The following is a 22,026-nucleotide window of genomic DNA, read 5'->3' on the forward strand; positions in this document are numbered from 1 at the left end:
GTTTTGTTGTTATATGGATTACACCTAATCGCACAAATTCATGATTAATTGGGATAAAGTATTTCTTTGGTAAGAGACAAATTCATGATCAATTGGGATAAAGTATTTCTTTGGTAAGAGTGAGGGGTCTAAACCAGACAAAAAAAACATTACACAACAATATGCCTCGGGGTAGCATGTCCCCTAAGATCAACCTCACACGACTCTCTAACGTGCGGAAGACAATTCTCAAAAACTGTTAAAGAAGCATTAAAAGTACGTCTCGACTGAGCTAACACATTAGCACACCGATTTACCTCCCGATAACAATACAAAATATTAACCTTCCAATTCCTCTTCATCATATCTCAAATATACCTAATTAAAGGTAATTCTTTTTATCTATATTATGTTTTTTTTTTGGTTTATTACTTTTATATTATGTATTTAAAATTAATAAAAATATATGAATACTTTTATTAGTGTTTATCTCTAATAATTACCTTTTAAAATGTAATTTAGGAAGTTATTGAAGGTGGTGAGTCAAATTTCAAAGATGAAGTGGTTGTTGCTAATACTTGCCAGACTCCAACTAGCAACTCACTTGGAGAGCGAAAGCTATGAGTTTGGAATCTTTAGAAACAATTGATCTCGAAGGTGACAATGCATCCATCACTAAAGAGTCAAAATTGCTATGTTTGAAAATAAAAGAAACAGAATGATTCACTCTCTTTTCGATTTGATGATTGATACTCTTTTTCAATTTGATTTGTTTTACGGCTTTTTTATTTATGTAATAACAGTCAAATATTTTATTAATAAATAAAAGATATTAGCCATGATTTTTTTATTAATAAATAATAAATATTAGCATGGATTTTACTTTATTTTCAATTATACACTTATAAATTTTCCTTCATTTCCATTTATTTGCAATTATGTATTGATATTTAAAACAACTCATTAAAGGAAAATCATATTCACTAAATATATTTGGCTTTAACACTCATAAAGTTTTTCTTTCTTTCAATTTATTACCAATTATTGTCTAAACTTTATTACAATTACTTGACTTTTGAAATTACTTCCATGATTAAAAAATAACTTTTATATAAATAATTTAAAATAGAGGATAAATAAAAATAAAAATATAATTTTAATATGTATTTATCATTTCTAAAATATAAGCTAAAGAATCTCTCTCTTCTATATTTCATATTTAAATTTAAATAATAAGTATAAAAAATTAATTTATATTATGAGTTAAATGTTAAACTCAGTATAGTTCAAGTAGTCATATTTTGTAAGAAATAACTTACTTATTTTAATATATAAATGAAACCATAATAAATCTTCTAATAACCTAAAAAATAATATTATAAATACTTTTTGTATTATTGTTTCACATTAAAAATTTAATAATATAATTGCAAAATACTTTAAATATCCTACAAGACAATTTTATATATAAATAAAAGTTAAATATCAATTATTATAAAAAATGTAATTATAAAAAATATAGTTTTGTTTCTAATATATCCGTGTTCCCCGTGCGGAGCACGGGTCGACAATCTAGTACATTAAAAAGTAATAAATTAAATAAAAAAGTTATTGTATGTATGATAAATATATACGTTACTTTTTTTTTTTTAATGGAAGGTGGTTTGAAACCACCACAAAATAGATTGAAAAGAAAAAGAGAGGAAACAGAGAAAAGAAAACCAAAAAAAGGGGGACCGAATCAAAACCCCTTAGTGAGAAATTCTATGGCAAGGAAGACCAATACTATTTCTAGCAAAATCCATTAGAATCTCCCTATGAACAATATCCCACCAAATAAAATCATGAACCTGTAAACCTAAATTGGCTAGTCTATCCGTGCATTGATTTCCTTCCCGATAAATATGAGTGACAAAAAAATTGATGGATCTAGTATGTTGAAGAACATTCTCCTATCTGTTACGAATCTCCCAAGGCATGATGAAGGGTTTTGAAAACGCAAGGAGCACCAGCTTTGAGTCGGTCTCTATCCATAGATTATTCCAATTGCGCTGCTTAGCAATTTCTATAGCGAAAATAGCGCCATACAGCTCAGCCGAAAAGGCATTACCAGCACCAATAAATTTAGAAAAACTACCTTGATGTTTTCCAATATGGTCTCTGAAAATACCGCCACAAGCCGCACGCGAAGGCGTCCCTGAATACACACCATCCGTATTGCATTTTATCCAGTGCAGAATCGGAGGATGCCATAAAAATTCCTTGACAGAGACAGCTTTAGGAGGATTGACTTTAGGAATTATGAAAAGCATTTTTATTTCCTTTTCATAATTATTTATTATATATTTATTTATACCAATTAAAATGCTTTTAATTATCATAAAATGATGAAATATGAAATAAATAATATTTAAGAAAATCTCCATATTTTAAATGGTCTGCTATGATTTTTATCAAATAAATAAATTAAAATGATATTAATCAATGTATAATTATTAAAAAGAAAATTATAAAATATAGGGTTAATACCTATTCTCCGCTGCATCGCCACACCACTAGGCCAGTTGATTTGTTTGTTAATATATTCGCACCAATTTTATTTATCTCTTATTTGGTACTCTCATTGCTCTTTTGCAAAATAACTCACCAGTAAGTCATTATCTCATCTCTTACCCCTTCAATACCCTTGTAAGACTAACATAATCATTAACTGAACAAAAATTGCATATTCAATCTAGAAAAACAACAATTGTCACTATCTTATCGGTTAGTTCTAGATTCTAGACGTAGGGTTTGGGGTTAACATCCATACAATATCGAGGTTTAATGTTTTTGTGTTGTTTGATCGGTTGAGGCATCGTCGAAAGAGCAGTATAGTTGAGCTCTCGTCGGTGTTGCATAGATGGACATTGATGTGAGAGGTATGTGGTGATTCTGATGAGTATTGTAGATTGAGTTCATCGGAGTGATAAATCTAAATTTGTGAGGAGTAATTTATATTCAAATCAGATAAGCTATTCTCTATCAATAATGTATTTGTTTTATGTTCATATGTTATATTTTCCATTTTTACTTAAAACCCATTTAATCCAAACTCATAACTGCGGAAACAGTAGAATGGCAGTTCGATATCACTAATCTCTGTGGACACGTCCCAGATAAATATTTCCAAAACTTTTGTTGCTTTCTGCTTTACCACTTCAGCAACTTGTCACCTTCGCTAACCTATATTGTTTTTTGAAATAAGACATTTAGTACCTACTATTTTAAAAGTACGGGCGAACAACCATCGATTGGTTACACACATGTCTATTTTCCTGCATGGTTCATGCAACAATTATCATGCATTATTGCATCAAGTCCTGAAGTAATCCATTTGAAAAGTTTGTTAGAAGACTCTCATCAACGTGCAAATGAATTGTACACATACTTTATAAACAAATATAAATTTCACACTCTGTACTGAGGGAAGAAAATAATAAACATTGGTGTAGCCGTTAAAGGAGTTATAAAGGGTGGTGAATATTTACGAGTTGGTATATAATTATATGGACTCGGAAAATAAAGTTGTCTTCTTTTCTTGTGACTGGTATGATCCATCTTCCAGTGAAAGAAAAATAAATAAAAAATATAACACTGTTGAGGTTCGAATGGATAGAAAATACAAATAGTATGACCTTTTCATATTGACACATAATGTTAGGCAAGTTTATTACATACCTTATCCTTCAATTCAACCACGTAAACGAGGATAATGTGTTGTAATCAAGTCCAACCCAATGGGTCATATTGAAAATGACGATATAACGGAAATGTTGCATAACAAGAAATGAGGAGAAAAAAATAGAGATGCATGAAAAAATAAAGAGGAAAATAATGGAGTATGAGGAAGTAAAGTAGATTGAAAATGAGCGAACACAAAAATTTGAATAATATATGGTTTACAAATGAACTCCGGTTCTAGTGGTGGATATGTCATGGAGGAGGAGGAAGAGGAAGATAAAGAGGAAGAAGAACATCATTAAAATATATGGATATGAAACTTTTTATTTTTATGTTTAACTTTGTTGGATATGGAGACTATTTATTTTTAATTCAATTTTAGTCATGAATGATCTAATTTTATAGTTTTATTTAAATTTATTTTTATAAAATTTAAAATATTTATTTATTTATTATATTAATGTCAAATTACTATAATTATATTATTATATTTATATTTATATTAAAATATTTGTAATTTCTTTGTTTTCTTCTTTGCCAGTCTTGTGCCGCTTTTTTGTAAACAGGTTTGAGAACCCTTAGTTCTCCGCTTAATACTATCTTGTTTACTAAAAAAATATTTATAATAATATAATTATAATATTTTTTACAATATTGTAAATAATGGTCAGGGGTAACCTATAAAAAAACAATGAAGCAATTTGTGAGAGGCTAAATCCCTCACAAATTTCAACAAGCATGTTAGTTTGCTAGAGGCTTAATCCCAAGCTAATTATCGACACACTTCACTAAACTGCACCACCAAGTATGCGCCTATGCCTGTATGTTTGCAGTAGGAAAATTTGGATTGTATTTATCGAGGGCATAAACCCCAAACTAAATAACGAGGTGACAGGACCCTCGTAAATCATTTGCGATGAAATTTAGCTAGGAAATCTCTCCCCTCATAAATTTTTTGTAGTGAATATCTTGTTATAACTATTTATGTTGGTTTTAAAAATGTGTGTATTTGTTTTTAAGGATATAATTTTTTTTTACAAATATATGAACTTTATTTTTAATTGTAAAAAAAAACCATTGCTATATTCCAAAAAACCCTTTAATGTTTTTAATTACTATCTTCCAATATCTTTATGAGATAACAATTACCATCCATGAAAAAAACCCATTCAAGTATGACTTTTTTAAAGATTACTATCTCCTTTTTTTTATTAAAAATCGCTTTAGGAAAAAAAATATATTTAAATATTAATTGTTTTATAATTTTAATGAATAATTAATTATATTTATTCTATTATATTCTTAAATATTTATTATTTTTTCTTCTTTCAATTATGTAAATTTATCTTTCAATTGTCAAAGACAATTTTGTAAAAATATTCATAATTTCTCATTTTCATAAATAATTATTATTTTTCTAATATGTGTGAAAAATACAAAACGACTTATAATAAGAAAACGGAGTGAGTAATAATTATCATTAGAATTATAAAATTTTAAATTAAATATTTCCCTTTTTAAAAAAAATAATAATATTTAATTTAAAATGTCACTTTAAATTGTTTACGCCTTTGACTTTTATCCTAATCTTAATGGCATTTTTTCTTATAAATACCTACCAACTTCAACATAAGAGTAATAAATCATCAAAAAAGCTTGTAAATTTATTATTGTTGTGTAATGGCGAACCAAATGTCAAAGCCTTTCTGTTTCTTTGCTATCTTGGTTTTAGTTTTTGCAGGTAATAATATGTTGCAAATTATTAATGATAATTAATAATATGATTGTGTTCCAAAATGACAAGGAAAATATGTTATGATTTGAATTTTGAATTCGAAGAGTGGTAACTCTTCATGGAATGTTGCAACTGCTGGTGAACCATGCTGTGGGCCAAAAGTCATAACTCTTGGAAAAGAAATTGTTTCACCAAGGGTCGCTACCTTGTGAAACAATATCAGCATGGCCTATAAAATCATAATTTCGGATTCAGAATTCATATCAGAAAAAATGCAAATCCTTTAGAATAATTCCAGAGCACTCTTCGCTACATTCGAGTTTTCGCCGGTCTTGCGCAAACTCGATAAGGCTGAATTATCCTGGGTATTCCTGCGTAGAAACTCTAAGACAAATTGGGAGTGCTTGAAATACTATAAGGAAAGTGTTTCGTACACGATTCTAGCCTCGATTCCATTCGGTTTAAGTTGATTTTTCTAACATAATACTCTCCACCATTGCTAAATTATACTAGTAGCTAGTAAATTATAGTATAACTCTTACTAATTTTTTCTTCATATTTTTTCTAGCACAGTTCAATGTATTGAGATAGATGGTGAATGCACAAAAATTGTGGGTAATTGTGCTAAAGCAGAATGCACCGCTCATTGTAATTCATATGCAAGAGGGGTTAGAGTTTTAAAAGCATCGTGTTCATACTTTAACTTATGCACTTGTACTTTCGATCGACCACCACCAGGAGAAACAGTTTGCGTTATTGGAATGGGAGTTTGCACTAATGATTGTAACTATGAATGTTGCAACAATAAGTGTCAAAAGAGTTATCCGAATACGGGTAGGGGGACCTGTGTTAATGCTTGGGAGCACGATCTTTGCCTTTGTTCTTATAGCCGTTGACTTTATAGTTAACAAAAATAAATACAATAAAATAAATGGTTGTATTCCCTTCTTTATCTAACAATAGTGTTTCATTTGACATTTTCACATTATTGTTACTTTGATTATTATTTTTTTCATTACTATTATTGAATATACTTAATACTTAATCCAATCATGACCACTGGTTCCTAAGAAGATGTTGTGGCTTAAAATGAAGGAACGAGATTAGTACCATAGAGCCTATTGTACTAAAACTTTGTTGTAAATCCTATAACAAACAACACAAACTATAAATAATATATTTTTGGGTTAAATATGTTTTTAGTCCCTCTAAAGCGGTTTTCAACTTTAGTCCCTCTAAATATTTTCTTTAAAGAATTGTCCTCTTAAAAATTTTAATTTTAACTTTTGATCCGTCAGGGCAAAATCGTAGCTAAAACGGTGTCTAATCCCGTCGCTAAACAAAAAACTGTCGCTAAAATTGCCGCTACAATCGTCGCTAATTTGTAAAAACCGTCGCTAAATTGCAAGAGGAACCAAAAGTTAAAATTAAAATTTTTAGGAGGACCATTCTTTGAAGAAAATGTTTAGAGGGACTAAAGTTGAAAACCACTGTATTTAGAGGGACCAAACACTTATTTAACCCTATACTTTAATTACGATAATGATTTCACATCAGTCAATGAACAAACGAGGTATATATTTTAGGTGTGCTACATTTTTTTAAATACTACATATTTTCTCAGTTGAGCGGATACTCAAGGCAAAAAATATTAGATGACATGTCTTTGAATTCCAACAACTGCATTTTAATAACTTTTAATTTTTAATATTTTTATAACTTCAAAATAGAACTTCTTCATCTTGAATTATAATCCAATGATGTGTGGGGAAGATGTTACCACCTTGCATACCAAGTTTCAAAGTTGGTTGAATTTTATTTGAATTTTTGTTGACTTTTATAAAAAAGTACTTTTTTATGCAAGTAATAAACCCTAAAAACCTAAAGGAATGAAGCATGACCTATAATAAATGAGATTAATGATAAACCCTAGAAGAATAAGTCAAATTGTTAACTTTCTCTCTTTTTGGTCTTTATGTATAATTTTTTTAATTTTGAATGATGAATGCATATGAGGCTCAAAGACCAAATGAAATGGTCATGATATGTTGATGCGGAAGAATAAACAGATGAAAGTTTTTGGGTAAAATTTAGGGTATGAAACCACATAGAACTTTTCAAGGAATACCCTTTCTAACTGACTCCAGATATGTATGGAGTGAGGAGGAAGTGTGATAAACCATTTAAATGTGTTTTTATTCATAGAATATGGAAAGTATTTCATCTTCAGATTCTCATTATTGGCTATATCACCAGCTTTAGTTTGATACCTAGTAACGTGTTCGACTGTGGATTCGTTGGTGTCTTGAGCAAATTTTGTGAATTTGGGGACTTTCCACCCTCCGGGAAGTTCACTCTGCATCACATATTCTGATAGTGTGGACACATAATTGGGTCTATGGAGGCAAATATTAATTCCATTTTGGACCAAAATCTATTCGACATCGTTAGCTATATTTTTTCCCCTCCAAGTTATTTTGTTAGATTTTACTAAATATGGTCAGCGTCCTAGTGTCTGTTCAGCGACACTACTATTGGGTTGTTTTGACCTATATACTTTTCGTCCTCTTTTTGAGTGGGATATTTTGTTAGTCAAAAATTTAATCAAAATGCAACCCAAACTTAGTCATGTTAATCCCAAAAAAATTTAATAGTTAACAACGAAAGTGCTAATAATACATCTAAACTTTTAGCTTTTAACTCTTTAAATAAAACAATAAAACATATAGATGGTACAATCTTCAAATGCTATATTCTTAAATTATCAGAACCAATCAGTAACAAAGCATGCATCATATACCTGCATAGTAAAATGCATAAAATAAGATTTATATTTATCAAAACTTTGGAAATAAATAAATAGAGTGTGTAACATATATAGATACAAAGAATGGGTAACATTAATATATATATATATATATATTTATAACTTATAATCATTTATCAAATTTTAATTCACGTGTTAGGAATATCAAATATTATATAACTTATTATGTGTTCATAAATCGTACAAATATTATATATCTTACATATTATATAACTTTTAAACTGTATCTGATAGATACTTTCACATCTACCCATTTTCTCAAATATAAAATGTATGACAGCTCCCCCTCAAATGCTTAAAAGTTTCTATATTTAATGCATATTATTATAATATAAAAAAATATAATTTATAAGTTTAAAAAAATATAATTTTAATTAAGAAATTAAACATAGTTAGAGAATATAATTTATTAAACCTATTTGAGATATTAGCTCATTTTTTCAAACCTAAAATGTATGACAGCTCCCGTCAAAATGATCTGTCAATAACTGTATCTCATAAATACTTTCACGCCTACCCGTCAATTCAGATGAGTTAAGAAATTTCAGTTTAATCCAAATGAGTTAATTCTAAAAAATTTTAAACCAATATTAGCCCATTTTCCCAAATATAAAATGTATGACAGCTCTCGTTAAATGCTTAAAAGTTTCTACATTTAATGCATATTATTATAATATAAAAAATATTATTTATAAGTTTAAAAAAAATATAATTTTAATTAAGAAATTAAACATAGTTAGAGAATAAAATTTATTAAACTTATTTGAGATATTAGCTCATTTTTTCAAACCTAAAATGTATGACAGCTCCCGTGAAATGCTTAAAAATTTCTACGTTTAATGTATTATTATAATAATTAAAATTATCATAATTAATGTATTTTATTTTTTACATTTTTATAAAGAGTCAAAACTTATTTTTGATGCGGTGATAAAACTTTATATTATGTGTACTAATTAATTAAATGATAATATATAATTGTAGAAATGTAAAAAGAATGACAATTTTCAATTTTTCATAATAAATTTATGTATGTTTCTATCATAATTGTCTCATGTTCTTTTATCATATACAAATATTTATAACACTTTTTAGTATAAATGATAATTTTATCATAGAAAAAACTAACATCTTTTAATAAATTGAAATTTTAATATAATTTATTATATTTTAATAGTAGTTTTATTTATAGTTAATGTATTACTAAATTTTCAAAAGAAAAACTTAAATAAAACTTTAGTAAATGATTAAAATATTTATTTTAGTAATAAAGTCTATGTACAAACATCATAAACGGATTGATTTGCATAAAAAAAATTAAATTAATCATGATTGAAATTTTGCAATATTTTTTGTTGGATAATACTCTTTCTAATTAAATGTAAATTTACTATCAACATCTTTTACTATTAAACACAATAATTGGAAAATTTTAAAATTACATTAATGTATTATTTAATTGTAAGATTTTAATTAGTAAACACAATATTTGAAAATATAAAAAATATTAAATACAATAGTTATGAAAGTAGACATATTAGACGTGATATCGTTTCATTCTTTTTTTATTTTATTTTAGAGATATCTTTCCATTAATTACAATAATTCAAATTTTATAGTCAAAATTTTCCATATTTTTAAGGAATCTATTTATTTGTACTCAAACTTTTCGATATACCATTCATCATCATATTCATAACTTCATGACCAAAACTAAAAAAAACTTTGTTCAAAATAAAATCCATCTTCAAACAAAAAGAAAAAAATAGAATAATAATAATTTGCTTATGTTTTTATTAGAGTAATAATAATAATAATAATAATAATAATAATAATAATAATAATAATAATATTAATAATCTAACACGCGGTGAAAACGGAATTGAAATATAATAATTACTAATAGAGAGTACATTATATAAGTATATATGAAGAATCATTACAAACTTTCTCAGTTAATAATTTTCTCAGTATAGTAATAATGATTTATTAATGACAAACTTAATTGAAAAGGTTTTTTTAGAGGATAATGTGAATTTCAACTTTTCTTCTTGAAAGAGGAAGCGTGATAAGTATCACCCAACTTTTCAAATTCAATTTTAAAATGTATTTTTAGTAGAAATATTTTAGGTATGTTTACAAAAAGAACAAAATAAATTAATCAAAAACTGCCTTTATAAGATTATTTTTTATATACAATGTCTAATATCCATATCCAATGTACATGAAAAATAGGATGCACTAATAAATATTATGCACGAATCTGGACCGAATTCCATTTGGTGGTGATGTTGGAACAATTTTTTTGCTTGTGAAGTAAATATATAGTCATAATAATGATGTGAATATCAGGGTTTATGGAAAATTGGTGGAATTTAATGGAGATAGGAAGTTGTCTGAATTTGAAAAGTGTCGTTTGGAATATGGAAGGGCAGGAGTAATTTTTTTTGTTAATGGAGGGCGTTGTGTTTTCAAAAGCAAAAGAACAAAACTCCACAAACAAAGAATTAATTATGAACTGAAAAGCAAGGAACAAAACTCCACAAACAAAGAACTTTTAGCAACAGACTTAAGAATAAGAAGTAAAAATAGGAGAAGAGCCATATTTTTCCATCACTTGTTCAACATATCTTTCAATTATTCTCTCACAACTTGTTCAGGAAAATTTAACGCTGTCATTGAACCTTTTGTTGACAAGCAAAACTTCTTTAATTAATGGATATAACCTTATCAGCCTGAGGCACAACCTGAAATTCAAAAATTCATTAAACTGATATACAAAATATATAATTTAAAAAACACAAAAATTAAAAAAAATAAGAGAATCAAGCAAATTGGTTCTCATTGCTTGGAAATTGCATTAATCTTCAAATAGTTCCTCTGCAAAACTAAGAAATACCCAAATGAGTTAACAAAAGTAATTTTTTTAGAAATATAAGAATAATACATCTCAAGGGACGTATTACTCTGTCATATCCTCATATTTTTTCTAAAAATAAGAAACCATAAAATATAAGCGAATACTTTGATCACTTACTCTGACTTCCACGATTAGCTTGTACAACATCCTTCAAAGCCTTCTCGCTAAGCTGAAGATTTTTAAACAACTGTTGCTCAAACCTCTTATCCGAATGAAATAATAGCAAAAGGTGTTCCAAAGACACATACTCATCACCTATTTCTTTCTTATGCCTTTGAGATTTGTCCAAAACAGAGCTCAAATGCGAACCAACAACATGACCAGAAGTGTCACCCGTAACCTGCACAATAAGACAGCAGGTAAGAATTTTCTTGAACATCAACAAAGTATGTTACCTTACCAGTAACAGTAACCACATTAGCACAACTTAGGCCGATGAGCTATAAAATTATCAATAGCTTGTAGAATCGATGGATTGTCTAATACTGCCTTGGTGAATATCCTTCAAGCCAAACCATCCTTTTGCTCCAATAAAATAATCCATAACCTATCCATGAATCCAAGAAATAAGTAATTATATCATTAGAAAACAAAAATGGAGAAGAAGCTTCAAACCTGTAAAAGAGAAAGTGAATACTGGTATGCCATTGTTGGTGGTGATATATAACGTGAGAATCAAAAGTTAGAAACGTATAGAAAAATGAAAGGGCGCAAGTAATTGATTTTTTGGGTAGTGGAGGAATTGATGTTTTCAAAGTAATAAAACCTATCCATTCAATGATGAAATAATTAGGGTATAACCATAGGTATTAACTTTTAACGCGTAGATTTGAAGAAAAAAATAATCAATTAAGAAAAATAAAAAACCAACAAAAAAATAAGAGACTGCCACATCAGCAACAATAAATGCGAAATCAATATTATTGTGTTATTTTGACAAAAGACTTTTATACCCGTGGAATAAGAAAAGTTTCAGTACATTTATCATAGGGCTTTTCCTGGAATTTCCAAGTACTATTACTTTTATATATTAATAATAGATAATAGATAGATAACTTAGGAATAGCGATGTATCTTTTAGATGTATTTTTTTAGTAGTTGATGGGATCTAATCTCTAGACAATTCTTATCCTTTATGGTTTTTTTAGTAGTTGATGGGATATAATTTCCATGAATGAGAAAATGTATTTTTTTAGTAGTTGATGGGATCTAATCTCTAGACAATTCTTATCCTTTATGGTTTTTTTAGTAGTTGATGGGATATAATTTCCATGAATGAGAAAACTCCCAGCAAGAAAAATAAAAACCATTCAATTAATGAGTTTGTAAAAGATAAACTATTATCATTGAAAATATAAAACTTTGAGACTTTTTATTATAATATTCTTAAAAAAAACCATTCAACATATTTTACATTATTATTTTAGATTCTGGTTTGGTAAAATCAAAAGCTAACTTTTAACTTTTGGCCTTACAAGTCACATAAATAAAAAAATTTGTTTTGTTTGGTAATTATTTTTTATTTTATAGTTTGTAATTTTTTTTAAGATTATTTTATGACTTTATCTCAAATTCTTCATTTTTTATATTTATTATTTTAAATAAATTTTGTCTATCTTTAGAACTTTATTATAATTTAAAATAAATAAAACATTTTAAATGCATGAATAGAAAAGTCAATTTTTATACCTAAAAAAATTATAAAATGTTTTATACCAATTTTTCTCTAATATTTTTCATCTTTTCTGTTCCAGTTTCCTCCATTCTTTTTCTTCCATTGATTCCAGCCTCAGTCTTCATTATTGCTTACTCTTACTCTATCTTTCTGTCCATTGATAAAATTTACATATATCCGTTGAATATATTTTTATATTATATTATATATATATATATATATATATATATATATATATATATATATATATATATATATATATATATATATATATATATATATATATATGGATTTAATGGATATGCACTGTCAGTGTAAAATTCTTTACACAGTCAGTGCATCACAACTATTTACATATATTATTTTATATATATTTAAAATAAAAGTCAAAATTCAATAAATATTTAACGTCTACGATTCACTGACAGTGTAAAACTGATTTACATTGTCAATGTATTTCCATTATATCCTCTCTCTCTCTCTCTCTCTCTATATATATATATATATATATATATATATATATATATATATATATATATATATATATATATATATATATATATATATATATATATATATATATATATATATATAAAATTGTTTACATATGTTCATTGTTATGTTTAATTTTAATAAAAAATAATTTATTATTAATAATATATAAAAGATTGTATAATCATTTAACTATTAATTAATACTATAATTTTATTTTATTTTACATTTATCAATTAATAGTGAAATTGCAATTTTACCAAAAAATTTAATTAACTTATCAATGGCCAATTATTTAGTTGGTAATTTCTTGTGGTCCTTTTTGTCGAGAACCCTTTATGTAAACAAACTATAAACTATATTCATCTACTATTAACAACTAACTAGTTTATCAACTATCAAATATTTTTATTAAATAATGCCTTAATACGAAAAACCAGATAAAAAACGTCAAAAACCAAATCTGCATTTCCACTCATGGGTTGGTTTCTTCCATTATTTTATTATATTTTGGTCAAAAGTGTGGCATTTATACTTTTCTTTTAAAAGTGTGGTATATTAAGAATAATATTTTAAAAGTCTAATTACAAAGTGTAATACTTATCAATAAAAAAAAAGTCTAATACTTATCAATTAAAAAAAAAAAGATTTATTTGCTTTTCTATTATAGAAAATAATATTTAAAATATCTCTCATTAAATTGTCTAAGCTTTAGCCCTTTCTTAATCTCAATGTTTTTTTTTTATTTATAAATACCAACATCATCATTGGAGTAAAACACCAAGAGAAAAAAAAACTAGCAAATTAATTAGTATTATTGTGTAATGGCTAACCAAATGTCAAAGTCTTTTTGTTTCTTTGCCATCTTGGTTTTAGTTCTTGCAGGTAATAATAATCTTCTCCACAATTATTCATGTTATTTAATTATAAATCTAATTAATTTTTCTCATTTTTCCAACCACAGTTCAAATTATCGAGATAGAATGTGGTGAATGCTCACAAATTTTGGGTAAATGTGGTGAAGTAGAAGATTGCACTACTCGGTGTAATTCTTATGCAAGTGGTGTTCGTGTTTTAAAAGCATCATGCTCATTCTTAAACTTATGCACTTGTTCATTTGATCGACCACCACCAAAACTAGCAGCACCTCCTTGCGCTATTGGGTTGGGAGTTTGCACTAATGAACATAATTATGAATGGTGTAAGAAAGAGTGTCAAAGTAAATATCCTAACTCGGGTTTTGGGAACTGTGTAAAAGAATTTGATCAGAATATTTGCGTTTGTGTGTATTACAATTGAGTTTGTACTCTAAATTGATATAAAATACAATCAAATATTATTTATTTATTTGAAGAAATGTTTTTTTCTTGTGTTCATTGTTTTATTTTTTCTTGTGATATAAATGATAATTTATTTATTAGAGTTAAGTCAAGTGTTTCTTTAAAATAGTATTATTGATGATGGTAGAGGTTACTTTTATTATAATATACGAGTTATATAAAGATTATAAAAATAATTTTTTATTATGTATTTATAATTCTTTTTTAATATATAGCAAGTAACGAAGTTATTAAATAATTAATAAGTATATTTTTAATTATCATCAAAAGTATTGAATATATAATGATTTGTAAATAATTAAATTTTCATATTTTAAATAGAAATTATACTATTATTTTTATAAAAATAAAGATTATACATTAATTTAAATATATTTTTTGTTCATTGTTTTATTTTTCCAAAGCCTGGAATGGTATTTTTTTATTAGATTTATATTAAATATTTCTTTAAAACTGTATTATTGATAATTGTAGAGGTTAATTTTATTATAATATACGAATTATATAAATATTATTTAAAAATTCAGTTTTATTACTTATTTGTCATTATTATTTATATATAACAAGTAACGGGGTTATTAAATTATTAAATTATATATTTTTAACTATCATAAAGATATTGAATATGTAATAATTTATAAATAATAAAATTTTCATATTTTAAATTGAAATTATGCTATTTTTTTTAACAAAAAATAAAGATTCTAAATCAGTTTAAATACTAATTATTGTATTTTTATTAAAAGTGGTAAATGTAAAACTGGTTTTTAAATTTATTTAGGAGAACAATACTAAAATACTTTTTGGTATAAATTAAAGATTGAAAATTAGCATAAAAGACTTGATATACATTAAAAAGTAATAAATTAAATAAAAAAGTTATTGTATTTATGATAAATATATACGTTACTTTAATTATGTAGGAATTATGAAAAGCATTTTTATTGCCTTTTCATAATTATTTATTATATATTTATTTATACCAATTAAAATGCTTTTAATTATCATAAAATGATGAAATATGAAATAAATAATATTTAAGAAAATCTCCATATTTTAAATGGTCTGCTATGATTTTTATCAAATAAATAAATTAAAATGATATTAATCAATGTATAATTATTAAAAAGAAAATTATAAAATATAGGGTTAATACCTATTCTCCGTTGCATCGCCACACCACTAGGCCAGTTGATTTGTTTGTTAATATATTCGCACCAATTTTATTTATCTCTTATTTGGTACTCTCATTGCTCTTTTGCAAAATAACACACCAGTAAGTCATTATCTCATCTCTTACCCCTTCAATACCCTTGTAAGACTAACATAATCATTAACTGAACAACAATTGCCTATTCAATCTAGAAAAACAACAATTATCATTATCTTATCAGTTAGTTCTAGATTCTAGACGTAGGGTTTGGGGTTAACATCCATATATTATGGAGGTTTAATGTTTCTGTGTTGTTTGATCGGTTGAGACATCGTCGAAAGAGCAATATAGTTGAGCTCTCGTCGGTGTTGCATAGATAGACATTGATGTGAGAGGTATGTGGTGATTCTGATGAGTATTGTAGATTGAGTTCATCCGAGTGATAAATCTAAATTTGTGAGGAGTAATTTATATCCAAATCAGATAAGCTATTCTCTATCAATAATGTATTTGTTTTATGTTCATATGATATATTTTCCATTTTTACTTAAAACCCATTTAATCCAAACTCATAACTGCGGAAACAGTAGAATGGCAGTTCGATATCACTAATTTCTGTGGACACGTCCCAGATAAATATTTCCAAAACTTTTGTTGCTTTCTGCTTTACCACTTCAGCAACTTGTCACCTTTGCTAACCTATATTGTTTTTTGAAATAAGGCATTTAGTACCTACTATTTTAAAAGTACGGGCGAACAACCATCGATTGGTTACACACATGTCTATTTTCCTGCATGGTTCATGCAACAATTATCATGCATTACTGCATCAAGTCCTGAAATAATCCATTTGAAAAGTTTGTTAGAAGACTCTCATCAACGTGCAAATGAATTGTACACATACTTTATAAACAGATATAAATTTCACACTCTGTACTGAGGGAAGAAAATAATAAACATTGGTGTAGCTGTAAAAGGAGTTATAAAGGGTGGTGAATATTTACGAGTTGGTATATAATTATATGGACTCGGAAAATAAAGTTGTCTTCTTTTCTTGTGACTGGCATGATCCATCTTCTAGTGAAAGAAAAATAAATAAAAAATATAACACTGTTGAGGTTCGAATGGATAGAAAATACAAATAGTATGACCTTTTCATATTGACACATAATGTTAGGCAAGTTTATTACATACCTTATCCTTCAATTCAACCACGTAAACGAGGATAGTGTGTTGTAATCAAGTCCAACCCAATGGGTCATATTGAAAATGACGATGTAACGGAAATGTTGCATAACAAGAAATGAGGAGAAAAAAATAGAGATGCATGAAAAAATAAAGAGAAAAATAATGGAGTATGAGGAAGTAAAATAGATTGAAAATGAGCGAACACAAAAATTTGAATAATATATGGTTTACAAATGAACTCAGGTTCTAGTGGTGGATATGTCATGGAGGAGGAGGAAGAGGAAGATAAAGAGGAAGAAGAACATCATTAAAATGTATGGATATGAAACTTTTTATTTTTATGTTTAACTTTGTTGGATATGGAGACTATTTATTTTTAATTCAATTTTAGTCATGAATGATCTAATTTTATAGTTTTATTTAAATTTATTTTTATAAAATTTTAAAATATTTATTTATTTATTTATTATATTAATGTCAAATTACTATAATTATATTATATTATATTTATATTTATATTAAAATATTTGTAATTTCTTTGTTTTCTTCTTTGCCGGTCTTGTGCCGCTTTTTTGTAAACACGTTTAAGAACCCTTAGTTCTCCGCTTAATACTATCTTGTTTACTAAAAAAAATATTTATAATAATATAATTATAATATTTTTTACAATATTGTAAATAATGGTCAGGGGTAACCTATAAAAAAACAATGAAGCAATTTGTGAGAGGCTAAATCCCTCACAAATTTCAACAAGCATGTTAGTTTGCTAGAGGCTTAATCCCAAGCTAATTACCGACACACTGTTGAAAGAGTATATTGGAGTACTTTTCGTTTATATCGTATCCACAGGAATTATTGCAATATCACCGCCGTTCTATAGCTTATTTTGTCTTGAGTTAATGTTACTTTGGTTTTGAGTTTGCAAAAGATCATTCAATACTTTAGTAGCAAAGAGTAAATTAATGAAAGTTCTAAAATAAAGAAAATGTATCAAGATTCGATTTCATCGACCTAACTTCGTATGTCAACCTATAAATATATATATATATATATATATATATATATATATATGAACTTCTTAACGATCAATATAATTACGTATCGACGTCTATACCGTCCGTGTCCGCAACGATATAGTTAGATTTACCGTATTGTTTAACCGCCGATTTCTCCACCGTTTAAACAATACAAATAACGTTTTATAAACCGATACTAAGTAAATATCAAACGCTAAATCCATGTCTGTAATTTATAGTTAGATGATGAAATTAGATCAAGGTACAAATATTCATTTTGTTGAAAGAGTATACTGGAGTACTTTTCGTTTATATCGTATCCACAGGGATTATTGCGATATCACCGCCGTTCTATAGCTTATTTTGTCTTGAGTTAAGGTTACTTTGGTTTTGAGTTTGCAACAGATCATTCAATACTTTAGTAGCAAAGAGTAAATTAATGAAAGTTCTAAGTTAAAGAAAATGTATCAAGATTCGATTTCATCGACCTAACTTCTTATGTCAACCTATAAATATATATATATATATATATATATATATGAACTTCTTAACGATCAATATAATTACGTTTCGACGTCTATACCGTCCGTGTCCGTAACGATATAGTTAGATTTACCGTATTGTTTAACCGCCGATTTCTCCACCGTTTAAACAATACAAATAACGTTTTATAAACCAATACTAAGTAAATATCAAACGCTAAATCCATGTCTGCAATTTATAGTTTGATAGATGATGAAATTAGATCAAGGTACAAATATTGATGTCTCAAACATTTATACCATAGAAAAGCTTTAACAAACAAACTAAACCATCTATATTGATCATAACTTGTTCATACACATATGTTCACAAGAAATACATACAAAAGTCAAGGAGGATTACATCTTATCTTGATACAAAAGAGATTTAGCTATCCATGAAAATGGAAGCTTGCTCAAGAAGGTAAGGATGAAGAACAACAAGCATCTACGACGATTAATGGACGATCAAGGCTTCGATTCTCCAATTCTTCAGTTGCTACAGTAGTTTAGGGTTCTTTGAGCTCTTAAGATGATCAAGAAGAAGGAAAATATATGACTTGCTCCTTAAATAGCAATTCTGTTTTCTGTCAAGGGCGCGTCGCGCCCTCTAGCACGCATCGCGCCAATACACTTTAAAGTTAAATCGCCCAAGCGCGCCACGCGCGCTTCTCTCTGCTGGAAGCTTCAAGAAAATATCTTGCCCAGAGCGCGGCGTGCCCTATTACTGTGCGACGCGCCCTATTACCGTGCGACGTGCCCTATTACCGTGCGACGCGCGCTATGCTCTGCCCAGCAGTCTTCAAACAAGGCCAAAACAAGCTCAAAACTTCCCAAAATGAGCTAAGACCTACAAAATCATAACTAAAACACATATTAACATAAAATGAAAGTTAAAAATTATAAACTATAAATAATTATCTAAAACTTCAGGGAATTGTACGAATACTCGATAAAAATGGTCGAAAGGTGCCGCTAATTAAACTAAATATTAACACAATTTGGCACCTAACAACTCTCCCCAACTTAAACTCTTGTTTGTCCTCAAACAAAACAATGATAAATTACCGGGAACACAAAATATCACAAATGAAACAACCAAGTAGAAACAAGAACAATTGAATGGTTCAAATTCCAAAAGTACACAAAGATCAATCCTTACCAATTTCAATCAAAGTACCATGATGACAATGCTAATCCTACATACAAATTCTATGTCAGAAATTCCACAAGCAAAAGAAGGTCAAGAATGAATCACACCTACGCACTTCTCTATTGAGAGAACAAAAATGGAGGATCCTAACACTCACCAGACAATGACGCAAACATTGAGAATTGATTATGACTCATCTAAACAAAAGATATATAAAAAGCGTAAAAGCAAGAATCACAAAGACTTTATGGTTGCAGCTTGGCTTGGTTAACAAGGAAATGTCATTTCTCAAGGCTATTGAAACGAAAAGGTCAATACCTAAGAGAGCATTCAATATCACATTTACATCCACACATCCCTATCAACCGATCACATACTTTTATTGCTCAAGAGTTCACCCTTTTAATTTAAGGGAAACTAGCTATATACAAAGCTCTTTTCTTTTCTTTTCTTTTTCTTTTCTTTTCTTTTCTTTTTCTTTTCTTTTTCTTTTCTCTCTTGAGCAATCACTTATTTTCTTCTCCACACCAATACAGCCATTTTTTTTTATTCTCCCCACCTTGAATATTACCACCACATAATCACGAATGCTCCCTATTCTAAGGCGAAAAGGAATCAATCCTAACCACGTTTCATGGTACTCTTTAAGGTTAAAAGAAAGTCATCAAGATTCAGATGAAAAATCGGCAATTATAAACAAGGAAATGATACCGATTGAATCTTGGCAAAGCGGCTCAAAGTGGTTAGCAAATACTCACACACTCACCGGGTAGGTTATATTTGGTAGAGAAGTTATACTCGTAATGCGAAACAAAATGCTTTGATCACTGTCATACCCCAAAATTTGCCCACACAATTTCTCTTACACAAATTCATATCAACACACAAAGCTTCCAGACACTTTCTCCTATACAAGGCTCTGAAACTAGGGTTTGACCTATTCAAAGGAAACTCAGTTAATCAATGGCTCCAAGACATCTCGTATGGCTCAATATATCTCACATTACCTCTATGACAAGTATCAAGGCCTATCTCAAAGGATTGGTCACTCAGTTGTTCAGAAAGTCAACAGTCGACTAATTTAACCTAAAAGTCAACTGTGGTCAAAATAAAGTCAAAGCTCCTGATTTTTTGTCAAGAATCCTCATGTTGAAGTATCATTCACCATTTGATCAATAATTGATCATGGTTCATCAAGGAAAGAACAAAAATCAATAAATCAAGAAGTTTCTAAATTAGGGTTTTGTATAGGAAAAGTCAACTGAACTTTGACCAGCCATAACTCTCACATGGAACATCCAAAATTTTCCATCCAAAGCTCATTTTGAAGGAAATTTGATTCTCTACAAAATTGTGTCTCACATGCCAAGTCTAAAAATGCTTCATTTGAGACATATGGACTAAAACATTATAGGTCCTTTTCAAAAGTCAACAAAAAGACACTTTTTTTCAAAAGGACATAAAATGAGAATGGAATATGATTTTGATATGAGACCAAAGACACTGGTTAGAGGACCCTCTAGGGTTGCCAAAAAGCCCACAAACTTGAAAAAATATTGAGATATGAAAAAATGGCATGGTGTACAAGTTCACTTATTTTCAAAGGTGTACAAGAGGAAAAAGGCCTAAAACTCAAAATATTTCTAAATGGGCTTGCTTCCTTTTTATTCTAACCTTATTCTAAGCCCATCCACGTGCTAGAGCTAGGAGCATGTTATTTTTACTATTTTATTTATTATTTTATGATTTTAATTAATTAAAATTATGATTTAATCATATAAAATATAAAAATAATGCAAGATTTGATTTTGCTTTAATTTAAAGTCAAGAATTGGATCAAATCTCTCCCACCAATCAGTATATTTCGTTCATAATGCTTGAATCCCAAGATTGGCCAATAATAGGAAGATTTCCTCCATGATTTCAATCAATTTTTTTTAATGGAAATCAAATATTCAAAGAGATTCTTGCCAAGATTGTTAACCTAAAATCATCTCCTATATATTCTGGACAGAACCATATGTTAGGGTTACGTTTTTGCAGCCTCAAGAACCCTCAAACTCGAGTGAAAAAGTTGGAGGAAATTTGAGATTCGGTTTCCGATTTGCAGGCATTTAGAGGAGTTCTCTTTGATCCCAATACGTTCCTAAGGATCTTCTAAAGCTGTGCCGATCATAACACGATCCCTAACCACGAGAATTCACGTTCAAGAGGCCAAGGTTTGTTCAAATATAAATTGAATCGATTAGGTTAATTCATGCATCCATGTCGAAATCAAAGTGCATATGTGTGTTTGTTATGATG

At 28.0% G+C, this 22,026-nt stretch overlaps 2 protein-coding genes across 2 annotated transcripts; both read left to right on the forward strand.

Moving 5' to 3' along the window:
• The first annotated feature begins 5,319 nt into the window (after window positions 1–5,319).
• Window positions 5,320–6,363, forward strand: LOC131626359 (defensin-like protein 183). Its single transcript, XM_058897177.1, has 2 exons — window positions 5,320–5,443; window positions 6,011–6,363. The coding sequence occupies exons 1-2, from the start codon at window positions 5,383–5,385 to the stop codon at window positions 6,331–6,333; spliced, it is 384 nt and encodes a 127-aa protein (XP_058753160.1). The 5' UTR covers window positions 5,320–5,382; the 3' UTR covers window positions 6,334–6,363.
• Window positions 6,364–14,140: 7,777 nt separating this feature from the next.
• On the forward strand, window positions 14,141–14,698 carry LOC131626360 (putative defensin-like protein 179). The gene is made up of 2 exons (XM_058897178.1): window positions 14,141–14,236; window positions 14,316–14,698. The coding sequence occupies exons 1-2, from the start codon at window positions 14,176–14,178 to the stop codon at window positions 14,648–14,650; spliced, it is 396 nt and encodes a 131-aa protein (XP_058753161.1). The 5' UTR covers window positions 14,141–14,175; the 3' UTR covers window positions 14,651–14,698.
• Window positions 14,699–22,026: the final 7,328 nt, after the last annotated feature.

The sequence above is a fragment of the Vicia villosa genome, unplaced genomic scaffold (assembly GCF_029867415.1).
Source record: "Vicia villosa cultivar HV-30 ecotype Madison, WI unplaced genomic scaffold, Vvil1.0 ctg.000283F_1_1, whole genome shotgun sequence".
NCBI lineage: Eukaryota > Viridiplantae > Streptophyta > Magnoliopsida > Fabales > Fabaceae > Vicia > Vicia villosa.